The 18,179-nt window shown below is 38.7% G+C and overlaps 1 protein-coding gene across 9 annotated transcripts in view; it reads right to left on the bottom strand.

Moving 5' to 3' along the window:
- The window catches only part of KCNH8 (potassium voltage-gated channel subfamily H member 8), a 447,861-nt gene that overhangs the window by 105,928 nt on the left and 323,754 nt on the right, over positions 1–18,179 (bottom strand). For all 9 annotated transcript variants that reach the window (XR_014824095.1, XR_014824098.1, XR_014824099.1 and 6 more), the window contains exons 9-10: positions 4,129–4,328; positions 3,015–3,264 (exon numbers count right to left, since the gene is read on the bottom strand). Coding sequence is in view for 5 of the 9 variants with exons in the window: in XM_084989953.1 (XP_084846079.1) it covers positions 3,015–3,264; positions 4,129–4,328 (450 nt within the window). In the remaining 4 variants the exon portion in view is untranslated. The remainder of the gene's footprint in view (positions 1–3,014; positions 3,265–4,128; positions 4,329–18,179) is intronic.

The following is an 18,179-nucleotide window of genomic DNA, read 5'->3' as shown; positions in this document are numbered from 1 at the left end:
TCCTTCCATTCCTAGAATTGTTGCTAGTTGCCAAATTTGAAAATTCACTATAAATTATGAATTTTATATGGGAAAAATGCATATTGTATACATTTTAAATGGTGCATTACTCAGCCATAAAAAGGAATGAAATAATTCCATTTGTAGCAACATGGATGGACCTAGAAATGATCATACGAAGTGAAGTAAGCCAGACAAAGACAAACATCATATGGTATCACTCATATGTGGAATCTAAAAAAGTGATGCAAATGAACTTACATACAAAACAGAAATACACCCACAGACATAGAAAACAAACTTATGATTACCAAAGGGTAAGGTTGTGGGGGAGTTTAGTATTAACATATACACACTAGTATGTATAAAGTAGATAACTAACTAGGATCTACTGTATAGCACAGGGAACTCTACTCAATATTTTGTAATAACTTGTAAGGGAAAAGAATCTGAAAAAAATTGAAATATATGTATGTATATGTATGTATGTATAACTGAATCGTTTTGCTGTATACCTGAAATTCAGCATTGTACAGCAACTATACGTCAATTAATCCAAAAATGGTGGATTAATTTGCTTACATGTATATAAAACCATAAGTTAATGGAAAGATAACTATATGTCCTTTTCAAAGAAGGCTATATCCACTGACAGGCTCTACAACTTATAGTGTACTAAGGAAACCCACAGAAACATATTTTATGATTAAAGCTAAGTTTTTGAAGCAAATTTAAAAATAACTGTTACTTTTAATTTAGAATAAAAATGATAGACTGACTGGCCTTTAACCTTACAGAAGTGAGAAGTCAGCGGGGGGAAAAAAACCTCCTTTGAAAAACAAATACCTACAAAGCCTCAATCTCACACTGATAATGAGCCAGCCACGCGGATGATAAACACACTCTTTTAATTGCTATTCCATGCCTTCCTATTAAGGAGAAAAACATAAGGGGGTGAATTAAGAATTGACCCCAAACTTCGGAAGGCAAGCTCCACCTTTCCTCTGATAAGTGGTAAACTAAAGTCCATGAGAAGGGACGCACTGGAAAGCACATTGGTGTTTTACCCTTGGCTTGGCCCCATCTCTGCACCTCTAATTGAGGATAATCACAGTATCTCAGTAGAGTTGCAGTATCTGAACTGGATAATAGACATCAAACACCCAGCCCATAATAGGGATTCAATAAATGTTAATTCTCTTCTCTCTTCCCAAATATAACCTGACTTGGAGTTCTTGTTGTGACTCAGGGGTAATGAACCCGACTAGTACCCTTGAGGATGTAGGTTCAATCCCTGGTCTTGCTCAGTGAGTTAAGGATCTGGCGTTGCCATGAGCTGTGGAGTAGGTCACAGACACAGCTTGGATCTGGCTTTGCTGTGGCTGTGGTGTAGGCTAGAAGATGCAGCTCTGATTCGACCCCAAGCCTGGGAACTTCCATGTGCCATGGGTACAGCTGTTAAAAAAAAAAAAAAAAAAAAAAAGGCAAAATAAGTAAATAAATAAATGCTGAAAATTCGGTGATTTCAGGCTTATGATGATCATATGGAATAACAGGGATTGTTTAGAGTTAGAAAGAGGATTGGATACAGAGTCTGAAGACCTAGGTTAGCTTTGACTTTGGAAAAATAAGAAAATAACCCTCTTATCTGTCTCTTTGTGTGATAAAACGTTAAGTCCCCACATGTGAAGATATTTTGTAAAGGATTAAGTTGTTCACACATATTAGGTTCTTAAATATGAAAATAAGGATGGATATGTGGGAGTTCCTATCATGGCTCAGTGGTTAATGAGCCTGACTAGGATCCATGAGGACTTGTGTTCAATCCCTGGCCTTGCTCAGTGGGTTAAGGATCTGGTGTTGCCATGAGCTGTGGTGTAGGTTGGCATCTACAGCTCCAATCTAACCCCCAGCCTGGGAACCTCCATATGCTGTGGGTGCGGCTCTCAAAAGACAGAAGACAAAAAAAAAAAAAAAAAAAAAAAAAAAGACTGGATATGTGAATATATGTAACTGAATCACTTTGTTGTACTGCAGAAATTATCATAACATTGTAAATCAACTATACTTCAATAAAACTTTAAAAAATGAAAAAAAGAAAAGATAATACAGGAAAAGTGCTACACTAGCCTCTTTTTACTAACACAAATTCTAAACATTGGTGTACTGCACTGTGTTCAAAATACATAGATTAGATCAGGACCTGATTCATTCATAAGCCCTCAGAAATATTAGTTGAATAAATAAACAGACAAACAAATGAAAATGATTTTTAAAAGAGGTACACATAAAACTGTAGATAGGAATTTTTCTATATTAACCCTGCATGTCATCTTTTGTCAGCTGCCCTTCACATTTCAATGAACACCAACGATGTTAACATTTGGAGTCAGTTTTGTGGTACAAAATCTTCACAAACTGTCCAACGAGTTTTCTTTGAGGAAGTTAAAAAAGCCTATAGCCACTTTGAGGTTAACAATTGCTATAAGAGCTTATTCTTAATATGTAATCATTTTGTGCTATTTCTAGCACAGATAAAACTTAATTTTCAATGTTCTGCTCTGAATTGATTCTCAGAAAAATACAGAAATGCCCTCTCAAGACTGACTAATTATTTCACCAAGAGGTAGTCTATATCATAATTTATAATCTGGCTTTAGGAATCAGAAAGAATTGTGTTCATTCTCTTGCTCTGTTGTTTGGGACAAATTAAGTTAACCAAGATACTACTTATTCACATGTCAAATGGGAGTAATATTTACACCAGTGGCTTTTTAACAAGAATCAAAACGTGTGTTGGATGTTTACACTTAGCACCATGTAAACGCAACATGTGTCATAACAATTAATAATAATAATAATAATTTGTCAAATTTAACCCATATGAAGAACAATCCTGAGTCCACATATTCATCCACAATTGTCCTTTTCACAATCACAGTTTTTCCCCTATTTCATCTCTTTAATTTATGCTCCAGAGCAAAATTTCATGAAACTTTTCAACTCAGACCTACCAAGAATCGCCAGCACCATGCTGTCTTTGAGAACTTCCATAGAGCCTGAGCATACAAAATAAATGGCCTGCAAAGCATCTCCTTGACGCAGCAGATACTCCCCTGGAGCACAGAAAGAGGTTTTGATGTGTAGAGACAGAGACCTGAGGCAGCCCCGGCTGGCACACTCAAAAAGGGACAATTGTAAGATTTCCTTGTTCAGGTGCATAGTGATGTCAGAACGAAGCTCATCTGGAAAGTCCTTCAAAAGCTGTCAAAGAAGAGGAAAGAGGGAATCAAGCTGGGGTAAGTACTGTGTAACTGATTTACTGTAAGACATCAGGGACTTTTCCCCACTGTTTGATCAACCAGAGTACAAAGTAGAAATATATATATCCTGGAGAGATTTTTTTCAGTGACTCTGACCCTAGTTATGTGTTGCTGAATAATCTACTGTTACGAAGTCTGGAGAAACAGAATAAATGAAGAAGAGACTCGAAATGAAACATAGAGTTCCTTGTGTCTTGCTTCTCACAAAGACACCTACTCAGGACAGAAGGTAAGGAATTTGGACCCTGCAGTGTGTCCTCTGCTGTCATGATCATCTGAAGAGAGGAAAAAACAAATAATCACTTAAAAATATTCATTACTGGTTTCACTGGGGGATTGGTAGAATGGTTGCTTGATTTATAGGATACCTTTGCTACAGTGGTGGTCTAAGGGGTTTGTGGAAGTCCAAAGATAATATGTCTGCTGAAAAAACATATTTTTTTTTACTTTGTTAATTTTAAAGGTAAATATTAACTTGATTAATCTCATATTCCATGATTACACCATGCAACTGTCATAAGAATTGGTTCTTTAAAAGAGGGTCAATGTGAATGAAAATGTCTATTCTGATTGACCAAAGTAGCAAGTTACTGTAAAACACTGGCCAATCCAATGAGGCATCATGAAACATAAGCCAGTACAGATGAAAGGAGATGTACTAGGGTCATGAGGCCTTAAAGAATAAAGATATGTAGAAGTTGATAGGTGTGTTCTTCATTTTTGAGACCTGCATGAGAGCACCTTGCTTTTATCTTAGAATATGTGCTTTCTGCATGTAAACATAAACATGAGAGATGAACATTACCTCATTTGAATCTATTCCATTGTTGACTGACCAGGTTGTTTGGAAGTATTCAAGCATCCTCTGCTTGAGCTGCTGGGGCAGGTGATGGACACGTATGAAGTCCTTCAGATCCTTAGTTCTAGTGTGATAGAGGGACCATCTGGAATACATCCTCTGTATGATCGCTGTCACATTTCCAAACACCAGGGCATGCATCAAGGCTGGAGAAAAGAGCATAGCATATAGCGGGAGATAAACAGGATGGAGGGGCTCCCTCCCTGAGTATAAATGTACTGTCTATACATCCTGAATCAGCAGAGTATGTGTAGGCGGCCATGTTGACACAGCTATTTTGACACAGGCATTGGGTGCAGCCACTTTGCCACAGAGTGCATCATGACATAGTCCTTTCAATTCAGTATGGCTCCATCAGTGTAAAAATACTCAATAATTTGAAAAATAGACTCCTTTGACCTACATTTAACCTGTTAGCTGCCATTCTGGCTGTGACAAACTTTTATTTTGCCCTCTACTCACATCTATATTATTTTCATAGTTGGATATAGGTATGGTTTTAAGAATTTCATAATATAAGCAATCATGTTATGGTTTTGTAGTTACTTTTATAATAACAAACACATTTAAAAACTAAGTCTATAACCCATAAAGAACGGACTTGTGCTTGTCAAAGGGGAGAGGGGAAGGAATGGGATGGATGGGGAGTTTGGGGTTAGTAGATGCAAACCATTACATTTAGAATGGATAAGGAATGGGGTCCTACTGTACAACACAGGGAACTCTATACAATCTCTTGGGATAGACCATGATGGAAGATAATATAAGAAAGGGAATGTATATATATGTATGACTGGGTCGCTTCACTACATGGCAGAAATTGGCACATTGTAAATCAACTATACTCTAATTTTTAAAAGTAAAAAAACAATCCCAAGTCTATAATAAAAACCTGTTTAGCCTTTATGAGAATGAGTCTCTTCCCCAAAGCCATCATTTAAAGTTAGTTTTAGAATATTAGATGTGACATGTTTGCATTAATGAAAGTACTGAAAAAGGTGTTAGAAATGTAATTGAGCATTTCTTGGGCAATCTGGAGACAAGAATTTTTTTTTTTTCCTGCTTTTTAGGGCTGCATTCGTGGCATGTAGAGATTCCCAGGTAAGGGGTGGAATCAAAGCTACAGCTGCTGGCCTATGCCACAGTCACAGCACCACAGGATCTGAGCTGTGTCCGTGACCCACACCACAGCTCACAGCAACTCCAGATCCTTAACCCACTGAGTGAGCAAGGGATTGAACCCAAATCCTCATGGATCCTAGTCAGGTTGGTTAACTGCTGCTGACCCACGAAGGGAACTCCTGGAGACAAGAGTAACATGATCGCAATGCCCAACACCACACCTTTACAGTCATTTTAATATTAAGGGAGTTGTCAGAGAATCTGAGACCATTCAAGAAACAAAGAATTCACAGAGAACACCAGGTTTTCTGCTTGGAGTTATCGCTGCCCCGAGAGGAGCCTTGTGGTACATGGATATGTGATTCCTGTTTCCATGGTGTTTCTTGGTCAGCTAGGATTTAATCCTCACTTCCTTAACGAATCTTCCCCTCCCGAAAGCACCACCAGAGTGTAATGAGAGAGAAGCCTTTGTTCACCGGAATTCCAGGGTGGATGGGAGCTGGGGCTGGGGCTGGGTTTTTTCCTAGAAAAACACAGAGTGAGCAGATGGAATGGACTTCACTTCCCAGGAGTAGCCCGCTGCGGGGGAGCAGTCGGGTATCTCGAAATCGGAAAAGGTGCGAGGATTTTGCACTAAACTCTGCACATTTGTCAGACGACAGGAATGGCCTAGCGGACACCAGCAGGTAGCAGGAGAAGGCATTGAAACCACCTGGGTTTGTGAAACTGGGAAAGAGAAAGAGCTAACAAAGTGCCCACAGGCAGATTTACGAGGCAGACCAACTCCTGTGATGTTCAGATTTTTAGCCTTGCTCTCATTTCTGGAATGGGATTGGCAAGTAGGTGAGAAGTTCAGGGGTTGAGTGAAATCACTGGTTTTAGCAGTTTGGGGTTAAAAAAAAAAAATGAAACATTTAGAAGTTTTTCTATTAAGATCTATCAAAACACCTCTGTGCCCAAATCTCAATGTTCAAGGAACTATGTTAAAAATTTCTTAGCATCTGAATACATTAGTAAAAATGTGTCAACCTATTATGACACCCTCCTTCTTGAATATTTCAAGGCAGCCCCACTTCAAATTCTTTTTTCCCTTACATTTACCAGAAATTATTAACCACTGTCATACATTAGATTGACTTCAATCTAATTTAATACAGAAATTAGAATTCTTTATCAGGTTATACATTATCATTTCTCTATGGAAAATATGGTTACCATGCCAATAAAGTCACCCCATAATAACAAGGAAGGTCTCAAGATTTTGGGAAAGTTACTAGAATAGGGTTAAATTTAGGGTCTATATACAGGAGGCAATATAATGTTTCAGAGGAAATACGAGACTTTAGAATCAGACCCTACTGAATTTTAAAATCCTGTTTTTACCGCTTCTTAATTATAAACCAGGTGAGCTAAGTAATTCCTGTGCACAGACTCAATTCCCTTATATGTAAATGGGCAATATAGTACCTTACTTGTGGGGTTATTTTAGGATTTAAAGAGTTAATATATTTGAAAAATTTCTAGTATATGTGTGAAAAGAGTGAACACTCAATTTATGTTAACTTTTTCCATGAAAGTGGAAAGTGTTATGAATTTTAAGGATGCTCAGTGCTGTAAAATTAGGGGGAAACCCAGATTTAAGGATTTCCAGCAACCTCTTAAATAACTGAGTTTGTGGATATAGCTTCCTTTTTTTTTTTTTCTCATTTCTTTTCCTGTGGTTGATTTCTAATTTCATGCCATTGTGGTCAGAGAAGATACTTGAAATAATTTCTATGCTCCTAAATTTGTTGAGGTTAGCTTTTGTGCCCCAATATGTGATTGATCCTTGAGTATGTTCCATGTGCACTTGAGAAGAATGTGTGTTCTGATTTTTTTTGGATGTAATGTCCTGAAAATGTCAGTTAAGTCTAACTTTTCTACTGTGTCATTTAGGATCTCTCTTGCTTTATTGATTTTCTGTCTAGAGGATCTGTCCATTGATGTGAGTGGGGTGTTAAAGTCTTCTACTATGATTGTATTCCCATCGATTTCTCCTTTTATGTCTGTTAGTATTTGTTGGAGGTATCTGGGTGCTCCTATATTAGGGGCATATATATATATTGACGATTGTAATATCCTCTTCTTGAATGGATCCTTTAACCATTAAATAGTGTGCTTTGTCTTTCTTGATGGCCTTCGTTTTAAAGTCTATTTTGTCTGATATGAGTATTGCAACCTACTTTCCTGTTTGGTCCATTAGCATGAAACATCTTTTCTCATTTTCAATCTATAAGTGTCCTTTGCCCTAAGGTGAGTCTCCGTAGGCAGCAGATTGAAGGTTTTTGCTTTTTTATCCAATCAGCCCCTCTGTGTCTTTTGATTGGAGCATCGGGTCCATTGACATTTAAGGTGATTATTGATAGACGTTTATTTATTGCCATTTTAAACCTTGTTTTCCAGTTGATTCTATGTTTCTCTTTTCTTTTTTTGGTTGGATGGTTTCTATTTATTTTATGTTTGGGTACGTTTCTTTTCAGTTTTTATGAATGTAATGTTTGGTTTTGATTTGTGGTTGCCCTGTTTTTTAAGTAGGTTAACCCCTTCCTATATCTGCTTGCTTTAGCCTGATAGTCATATAGGCTCAAACACATCATTAAAATCAATAATCTATTTTTTCTTACTTCTTTTGCCCACATTGTATGATTTTGATATTATTTTTTAACATCTTCATGTTTAGATCTGTATCTTGGCTTATTTAAGTGACTGCTTTCCAATTGTAGTTTTCTCCATCCTAGTTCTTCCTCTTTTTTTTTAATTTAGAGAAGCCCTTTTAGTATTTCTTTTAGAATGGGTTTTGTATTGCTGCACTCTTTTAGCTTTTGTTTGTTGGAGAAACTCTTTATTTCCCTTTCTATTTTATATGATATTCTTGCTGAATAGAGTATTCTAGGTTGCAGATTTTTTCCCTTTCAGCACTTTAAATATATCTCGCCACTCCCTTCTGGCCTATAGTGTTTCTGTAGAGAAATCAGCTGATAGCCTTATGAGGGTTCCCTTATAATTAACACTTTGCTTTTCTCTTGCTGCCTTTAGAATCCTCTCTTTATCTTTAACTTTTGCCATTTTTATTACAATATGTCTTGGTGTGGGCCTGTTTGGGTTCAACTTGTTTGGGGCCCTCTGGGCTTCCTGTATCTTGATATCAGTATCCTTTAGATTTGGAAAGTTTCAGCCATACTTTCTTCAAATATATTTTCAATTCCCTTTTCTTTTTTTTCTCCTTCTGGAATTCCTATTATGCATAGATTGGCCTGCTTTATATTATCCCATAGGTCTCATATTGCTTTCATGTTTTTTTCATTTGGTTTTCTGTCTGCTGTCCTGTTTGGGTGATTTCCATTATTCTATCTTCCACATCACTAATTCATTCCTCTGCATTATTCATTCTGGTCTTTATTGCCTTTAGCTCATTTTGTATCTCTGCAAATAAATGTTCTACTTTTTCTTGGCTCCTCCTTATATTTTCTAGTTCCTTTCTGAGGGAATTTGCATTACTGTTCACATCCTCTCTTTCTTCCTTCAGTAGTTTCACTATCTCCCTTTTGAACTCCAAGTCTGTCAGACTGCAGAGGTCTGTTTCACTGTTGACTGCTTTAGGTGAGTTCTCCTGTTGCTTTAACTGGGAATGGTTTCTGAGCTTCTTCATCTTGCTTGTGTTTTTCTTTTTCTGTGAATTTGGGGAAGCCAAACTGTAGTTTGGCACAGTCCGGGGCGGGCTGGCAAGCAGCTTCCTGGCTTCCCGCAGGCGGGGGAGCTGGTCAGTGGCAGATGGCAAGTGGCTTCTGGCCACACTAGGGGGTGGGGGGGTGAGCACTGCACCAGGATGCTCCGCCCTCTGTGAGCTGGGGGGCAAGCATGTCCGCTGGGGCACAAAACGTTTTCTATGGCAGCCCGCAGGCCTCTCTCCTGCAGGTCTGGACCTTCTCCAGGGTTCTCTCTGCCATGGCTTTCCACTCCCCAGCCCTTAGCGTACCACTCCCCCTGCCTGAGGCACACCACTCCCTAGCCACTTAGGCTGTCTCCACACCACCAACCTCAGCCCACTTCCAGGGACTAACCTCTAGAGACTAAGTCTCAGTGCCCAACCCCTGCCCAAGCATCTCAGTCTGTGGTGCCTGCACCAGTGGTTCAGATGATCTGTGCCTCTCTCGCTCTGCTCTTTGGCTCTTACACCTGCTGTTGTGCCTTTCTCGGCGTCTTGGAGATCCCTCCGATTTGGCTGATCTTTCCGTTAGGTGGCTTCCCAGGGTGTGGGGTCCCTTTCTCCTTAACAGCTCCCTCTCGGGAATGTTAGTCCTGTCCTGATTCCTTTTCTCTCTCTCTTTTTTTTTTCTTTTGTTCTACCCAGTTATGTCAAGAGTTTCTTGCCCTTTTTGGAGGTTTAAGTTCTTCTGCTAGCGTTCGGTTGATGTTCTGTGCGAGCTGTTTTACATGTAGATGTGTTTTTTTTTTGCTGTGTTTGTGGGAGAGGGTGAGCACGTCCTCTTAACTCTTCCACCATCTTGCCTCCCCTCTCTTTTTTTTTGGTCTTTTAGGGCTGCACTGGTGGCATATGGAGGTTCCCAGGCTAGGGGTCCAATCAGAGCTATAGCCACTGGCCTACGCCAGAGACATAGCAACACGGGATCCCAGCTGCGTCTGCGACCTACACCACAGCTCATGGCAATGCTGGATGGTTAACCCACTGAACAAGGGCAGGGAAAAAGCACTTTTACTGCTTTCAGTTGGCCTTAGCTTTGAAAAAAGATGTTATAATTGAAGAACAACTTTGCATTTTAGGACCATCAACAAGTATGTTATTTAACAAATGTTTGAGTAAATTTATAATACAATATGCTTTTAGGTACTTTTTCTCTATGGGTCTACAAACAACACTAAGACAGGCAGGGGTGATGCAGTTTTATTTCCCAACCTGTAAAATAGGGGCACTATGGCCCGGAGGTTAAATGACTTTTTTTTTTTTTTTTGTCTTTTTGGGGCCACACCAGTGGCATATGGAGGTTCCCAGGGTAGGGTTGGAATCAGATCGTAGCTGCTGGCCTATGCCACAGCCATAGCAATGCCAGATCCGAGCCCTGTCTGCAATCTGTGACCTACACCACAACTCACAGCAACACTGGATCATTAACCCACTGGGCAAGGCCAGGGATTGAACCTGCAACCTAGTCGAGTTTGTTAACTACTGAGCCATGATGGGAACTCTGGATATACTTTCTCGATGGAAACATTCGAGAAGTGCCTGCTACTTGCAAACACATGGGAAGTTCAAAAATGAAGTGTCTTCCCAATGGTTAGAAATTCCAAGAAAAACATATATTGCTTAACAGCTTGATGTTGAATGGTTATTGGTATATTCTAAATAGAGGCCCGTTCTTCTGTATGGTTTTAGAAGCACAACAGTTCTGATGCTTATATATTTTATTTGGAAGAGGCAACCTCTATGCTAAACATTCAGCAAAGAACTGACCCTACTCCAAGTCAAAGGAATTAAATGGTGATTTCAGGCTCTGTTAATATACTTATGGGTTCAGTGTTTGGAAGCCCTACCATCTGTAAAAGTCTGCAGAAATAATCTTTCATGGAGATTAAACTGAGTATAGAGAACAATTTTATTTCTTTTATTTTAACACTGGTTCCTTAATTATGTGTATGATTTTAACTTTGCTTTGCTTAATTATAATGTGTGTAAAGCACATAAAGTAAGAGAAGTAATATGTTCAGATCATTTAGCATCCTAATTGTACATTATCAATAAAATGAATTACTGGATTAATTGTAGCATTCATAAGTGTTGTTGGAAAGTACTAGTCTATGTCTGAGTCACCATAATTTCAAAGTCTCATTTCAGCATAGGAAAATACTTCTAATTTAAGTAGTTAAAAAATAAAACCCTAGCTCTCATAGTTTTTCAGTTTCCAAAGTTATTATTGCCTCCCTGTCACCGGTTATCACTTTCACATTGGCAAAGAACGTGTTTAAGTGTCAGGCCAAATCAGTCCATCTGTTATGAAAGTTTTGACTCAAGAGCTTCCATATCCAGGTCAGTCTGAAAATTATCATTCACTTTTCCTTTAATGCCTAGCAAATTTGATGTATATAATCCTTAAAGTAGCATGCTAGGCTTGCTACTGAGTGTGTGGGAGGCTCTTTTTCTTTGTGGAAGAGTTTTGTATAGAAAGTGTTTTGTAAAATATCATCTTAATATCAGGTCTTTAGAGGAACCTCCATAATTGGGAATCCGAGAAGAAAGTAAACAGACCTCAAGTGAAAGTGCATTCTTATAGGCTGCCTGGCTTTCTCTTTCCTCTTTATCTTGCCCTTTCCCTTCCCCTCCCTCCTCCTCCTCTCTCTCCTTCCCACTCCGGATTTGAGGCAGCTTCGCTGTCCTGAGGTATACCATCATTTCTGATTTCTCTTTCGATTTTTTCTTTTTAAGACCACACCCATGGCATATGGAAGTTCCAAGGCTAGGGGTCAAATCAGAGCTGCAGCTGCCAGCCTACACCACAGCTACAGCAAGGCAAGATCTGAGCCGCATCTGCAAGTTACACCACAGCAGCTCATGGCAAGGTGGATCCTTAGCCCACTGAAGGAGGCCAGGGATCAAAATTGCATCCTCATGGATACTAGTCAGTTTCATAACCTGCTGCGCCACAGCAGGAACTCCCATTTCTGATTTCTTTAGCCAACTACTTTGCAGAGCCATCAGAGGCTACAGAGGGACTGTGCTCTCCTGATTAAAAAACTTGGAGATCAGAGCTCAGGCTTTGGGTAATCCTAGCTGCCCTACTCCTCTCTCTCACCTACTTATGGCCCTGGACTTTTCCAGCTCTTGCTAGAAATACACTGGGTAGTGGGTGGCAGATGGCAGAGAAAACAGAGAGTGAGAATAATTTCCAAAATGATGAATTGAAATGGCCCTGTAAAAAAGACATCCGAAGAACAGCGAATTTGTGAACACCAATAGTCCATATGGGTTCAATTGAGTCACATCGGGATAGTATATATGGGTTAAAAGGATCCAAGGAAAGCCTTGGCTATTCAGAGTTTCGCTATACCTTTTTCATGACAACAAAGGTTTTTTTTTTCCTTTCCTCTTCCTTCCCCCCTTCCTCCCCCTTAACCCTTCTTTTTCCCTGCAGTTGCACCTGCAACATAGGGAAGTCCCCAGGATAGGGGTCCAAAGGAGTTGCAGCTGCCGGCCTACACCACAGGCACAGCAATGCCAGATCCAAGCCGTATCTGCGACCTACACCACAGCTCCTGGCAACGCCAGATCCTTAACCCCACTGAGCCAGTCCAGGGGCCAAACCCACATCCTCATGGACACCATATCAGGTTCTTAACTTGCTGAGCTACAACAGCAACTCCAACAATGCTTCACTTGAACTGGACATGTCCTCAGTGATCAGTCCTTTTCATTGGGAAGCTTTATCTAACCTTGGAGGCTGAGTTCACGGGCCCCACACTTGGGGCCAACTCACGAAGTAACTATTCAGCAGCCATTCATAAATGGGATAGAAGAACTTTAAAGGACAGAAAAATGTTCTCAATACATTTTGCTTAGTGACAAAAACGATAGGTGTAGTTATAAATCTTTTAGAGAATTGGGGTACAAATGTATAAAAAGACTGAAAAGAATATCTTTTGGTGATGGGACTATGTGTTATTTTATTCTTGTGTGGATTTTCCAGTCTTTTTGAAATGCGCGTTATAATAGGAGACGTGAAAATGGAAAAAGAAAGGACAGCATCTGCCTAAGCACCTATTTCCATTACTAAACTGTGAACTCCTGGAAGGAAAGCATCAAATCTTAGTCATCTTTGTTTCCCCAGCATCTAGCACTGTGCCTGGCATAATTTTAGCATGCCATAAATATTTATAGACCTGAAATGAACCTCTGGCAATTTTGATACTTTCTTTCAAAAGTTTCATCATTATAAGCAAGTACCTTAGAAACTTTATGATGAACAATTCAGTCCCAAACCCATCCCATCATTCTCATCCCACTCCCCAAATGCAATCTTTCAAAATTATTTCCTTTAGGTCTTATGATTATCACCAATACTTTACATCATATAATTCACTTCTAATGCTCAACTTATTATATTAAGCCAGAACCTAAAAAACAACGTGGCATGAAAGTTGAGAAATCAACTCACTGTTACACACTTTCTCATACCACACTTGGTAGTTATAGTATTATTTTAATTCATCTATTATAATTTTACAAGCTAAAATAATATCAAAGAAACACTTTGACAAAATCACGCAAAGACTAAAGGTATAGTCCATTGAGATTACTCAAAGTGAAAAGACCCCAGGATGAATAATTAGGATGTTATTAGCACCCTGGCCTCTCTGGTGGCACCCTTACTCACTAACCGGCACCCTTACCAGGTAGCCATGGTTATAAATTATTTCACCATCAAAGAGCTTTGCCTACTTTTGAATTTTCTCTAAACAAAATCATACAATATGTACTTAATTTTATCTGTTTTCTCTGCCAGCATTGAGTCTATAAGATTTATCCATGGGGTCACATGACATCCATAATTCATCCATTCTTATTCCTGTATGGTACTTTATGGAACAATTATTTCACAATTTACTTATTTATTCTCCTATTAATGGACGTTTTCAGTTTGACAGTTTTTTAATAATGCTTCTATGGGTACATCATTCGCTATGTATATGTATGCATTTTTGTTGGATATACACTCACAAATGGAATTGTTGGGTCACAGAGTACAGTTATGTTCAGACTTGGTAAATATTAACAAGGCTACTATACCAAATGACACATCAGCAGTATAGAGGTCAAGATGTTCTATATCCTCTCAAACTTAGGGTTATCATTATTTTTAAGTATACCATTCTGGTGAATGTAAATGCTATCTAATTTTGAGCTTAATTTGCATGTCCTAGAAGAATGATGTTGAGCATTTTTTAAAATATGTTTATTGTCTGTTCAGGTATGGAAATCTGTTTTTGAAGTGTTTTTTTCAAATTTTAATGTTTTTTAGTTGTCTGCTCTTACTGATTTGTAAGGGTTCTTTATATATAACAGACAAGAGTCACTTGTCAGATAAATGTTTGCAAATATCTTCTATCCTGTGACTTGCCTCTTCACATTCTTCATAATGTCTTTTGATAAACAGAAGGTCTCCAGTTCAATTTATCAATCTTTCCTTTACACAGCTAAGGCTTTTTGTGTTATGTTTAAGATACCTGTGCCAGGGGATTCCTGTTGTGGCTCAGTGGTTAACGAATCCGACTAGGAACCATGAGGTTGCAGGTTTGATCCCTGGTTTTGCTCAGTGGGTTAAGGATCTGTCATTGCCGTGAGCTGTGGTGTAGGTCGCAGACTTGGCTGGGATCCTGCATTGCTGTGGCTCTGGCATAGTCCAGCAGCCACAGCTCCAATTAGACCCCTAGCCTGGGAACTTCCATATGCTGTGCAAGTGGCCCTAGACAAGGCAAAAAGACAAAATAATAATAATAAAACTAAAAATAAAATAAAATAAAATGCCTGTGCCAAATTCAAGGTCATGAAAATATTCTCTTATGTTACCTTTTAGAAGCTTTATTCTTTACCTTTTCACAATTAGATGAAAATCCATTGAGAATTAATTTTAACTTAGAGTTTTAAGAGGGATCAAGGGTGCTTTTCATTATGAAGATATATATTTGACCCAACAAAACTGATTGAAAGTATTATCATTTTCCCCTTGTATTACAGTGTCACCAGTGTCATAAATAAAGTGTCCATGTGTTTATGGCCAAGTTTTGCACACTTTTCTATTCTATTGGCCTATTTATCTTTTCTGAGCCAACACCATACTTTCTTAATTGCTATAACTTTAATGCACATCATGCTACCTACAGCATATCTTCCAGTTTTGTTCTTCATGATGGCTTTGACTAGTTTTAGTTCTGGAGTTGCTCTAATTTTCAGAAAAAGCCTGTCAGTTTTCAAACAGGCACGTACATATATACACACATCTACTGGATTTTTTTAAATTGAAATTTCATTGACTCTTTCAGTTTATTTGAACAAAACAGGCATGTTGACAATACTGAGTCTTAAATCCATCACCACTGTATATCCTTCCATTATTTTCAACTACTTGTAAATTTTCTGTTTTGTAGCTTTCTGTATAATAATATTGCACATTTTAAGCATTTATTCCTTCATATTTAATTTTTTAAAATTCTTTTTTATATTTCATGGTCTAATTGTTTGTAACTAATATGTAGAAATACAATTGATTTTTTGCATATTGACTTTGAATCCATCAGCCTTCCTAAATTCACCTATTAATTCTAACAGCTCTCTGAAGCTTTTAGGGTTATTTCTTAGTTCTGGATGTTCTCAAAGTTCACATAGACTTGTCTAGGTATGGATCTTTTTTTTTTCCCATTGTTTTTGCTTAATCACTTTGTTCGATAGTTTTAAATAGCCTTCCCACAAATCAGTGATGTGCACATTTTTAATTAGGTGTTCATGTGGAAGTTCCCCATCTTTCCTCTTCCTCACTCAGCCTGTGAGCACATCTGCCCTAGATAACTATCTGGGGTTTTGGCACTCACCTGCAATTTTAATACAGCGGCTGCCTGCTTCAGGTAGTAAATACTGCATCCTTATCTTTATCAATTTTATCAGCCTTGTGTGAGGATTCCTAACAAGCATTGGGTCCATGGTAATACGTACTTTAAATTAAAAAAATAAATATTTGTGTATATGTATAGAATTGAGTTAATAAAATCAATTTACAGTATATAATGAAATGCATATTTTATCAAAAAGTTTGCTAGATCTTAGTGAATCTTAGCATTTAAACTCACCAAACCTCTGCTGTCTTATATTTAAATTGGGTTATTAATAACCTCTATTTCATAGTGTTATAAGAATTAAATGAACAAAGTATTCAACACCATTAGCCCCTATGATTAGTTCTCAAAATTATGCCAGTAATTAGTTAATTAGGAAATATTAAAATGAAGGCATCATTTCTCTTAGCCTAGGGTAATTGTCACAATAACACAGAGTTATTTCCCACAAACACAAATTTGGGAAGCTTTAATTAATAAATTTGAGTTATGCAGATGGCATTTGCCATTCAAAACCAAGGTTTACTAAATACTGCTCAAGTCACCTAAATGCTTTAGCATTTACAAATGAGCACTGGTTGTGCACCAGGATAATTTGCTCAATAAATACTGAACAAGTGACAAAGGGGCATTATCTGCTTACTTCCCATATCTTTTGGCCATGTGACCAGCATAGCTTCTACTTACAGTGAATAGCTGGGAATAATTTATCCCTTAACAGTTTCTGATGCAGGACCACTTACACCTTCATCAGTGGATCAACAGGAAATAAGCTCACTGATCTAATTGTCTTCCAATGTCAAATTATCAGGCTGTTCCCTAAATTTCCATCAGCAGTAGAAGGAAGATGGGCAAATATTAAATACGTATAGGCTGTGTTTGTTTGCAAAGTGCTTGTCATTCTGCTAGGCTGAAAGATGGGCCATCCAGGAGAGCAACAATTATATAAGCCATAATACTGGGTATAAAATTGCCACCACAGAGTCTGGAACACTGTAGCTCTTCAGAAAATGAGAATTCCTGTTCTCTGCTCCCTAGGCTGTTACTGCTCTACATCGGCCAAGAGCCTGTTCCAACTGCTGCCACCCCAGCATGCTGCTTCAGCAACTCTGCCATGAGAACTGCCTTTCCAAGAAATTCTCCCGATCCCTGGCCCCGTTTCTCACTGCTTCTGAACTTCCTAACTGATTTGGCACTTAGCATTTACTGCCTGGTATTGTTAAAACTCTTTCCACATATTTCAGCCATCTCCTCCAAACTGATCATAAACTCCTTGAGGGAAAGTTTGGCTTCATGCTGCTCTGGTTTCCCAGTAGTGTAGATGACTCATTGCTTGAAGTCCCACATACTCATTTCACATCTATGCAGGGAAGCTGGTAGAAACTATCCTGTATAAAATAAGGTTCAAACCTCAAAGTGATACCTTGGATTAAGGCTGTTAAGAGAACATGACAAAACAAGCTTTTGGGGGAATACTGTGGAGAAGAAAATATTATAAGACTGGCCTAAGAATATTTATTTGTTCCAGGTAGACACCCACATCTCCAGGAGAGCAGCTTTATAATTCAGCAAGTTTCCACTGACGCTATTTTTTTGGCTGCACCCTTGGCATGCAGAAGTTCCTGGACCAGGGATTGAAACATGCCACAGCAGTGACCTGCACTGCTGCAGTGACAACAGCTGGGTCGTTAACCAGCTGAGCCACAAGAGAACGCCTCCACTGATGTATTGAAAGACAGAAGGATTCACCTGGGTTCAAACCTTGCCTCTTTACTTATTGGTTATATGGCTTTGAAAATGTTACTTTATTTCTCCAAGCTTTAACTTTTCATCTGAAAAAAGTGGGTAAAAACAGCATTAATCCTTTATCAGGAGGTTCAGAAAAGAGAAATTAAATTGAATATTTCATCAGGAGGAACCAATTAAAGAGAATTGTTTTCCCTGGCATTGGAGGGCTGAGTGGATCCAAAAGAAAGTCTGGATAGAAGTCACAGAAATATGATAATTACAGGAAGGAGCGTCTGCCCTTGGAGCTGGATAAGTGAAGGAACAAGCGGAGTTATCAGAACCTCAAAGGCCAGTTAGAAACTTTGAGGAGCCACAAGGAGTCAGGGCTCTGACTTCACTCCTAGCAGGGGGAGGGATCTCTGGGAAGGTTGGGTGAGGCTGGTTCCGAAAGTGCCTGAAGAGACTGAAGACTGGGCACTGAACACACCCAA

The sequence above is a fragment of the Sus scrofa genome, chromosome 13, assembly GCF_054392235.1.
Source record: "Sus scrofa isolate SSC_HxYL_T2T_F1_AM1 chromosome 13, Sscrofa_HxYL_maternal_Yorkshire_Landrace_v2.0, whole genome shotgun sequence".
Taxonomy (NCBI): Eukaryota; Metazoa; Chordata; class Mammalia; order Artiodactyla; family Suidae; genus Sus; species Sus scrofa.
The sequence above is the reverse complement of the archived record's forward strand: the minus strand, read 5'-3'. Positions and strand labels throughout refer to the sequence as shown.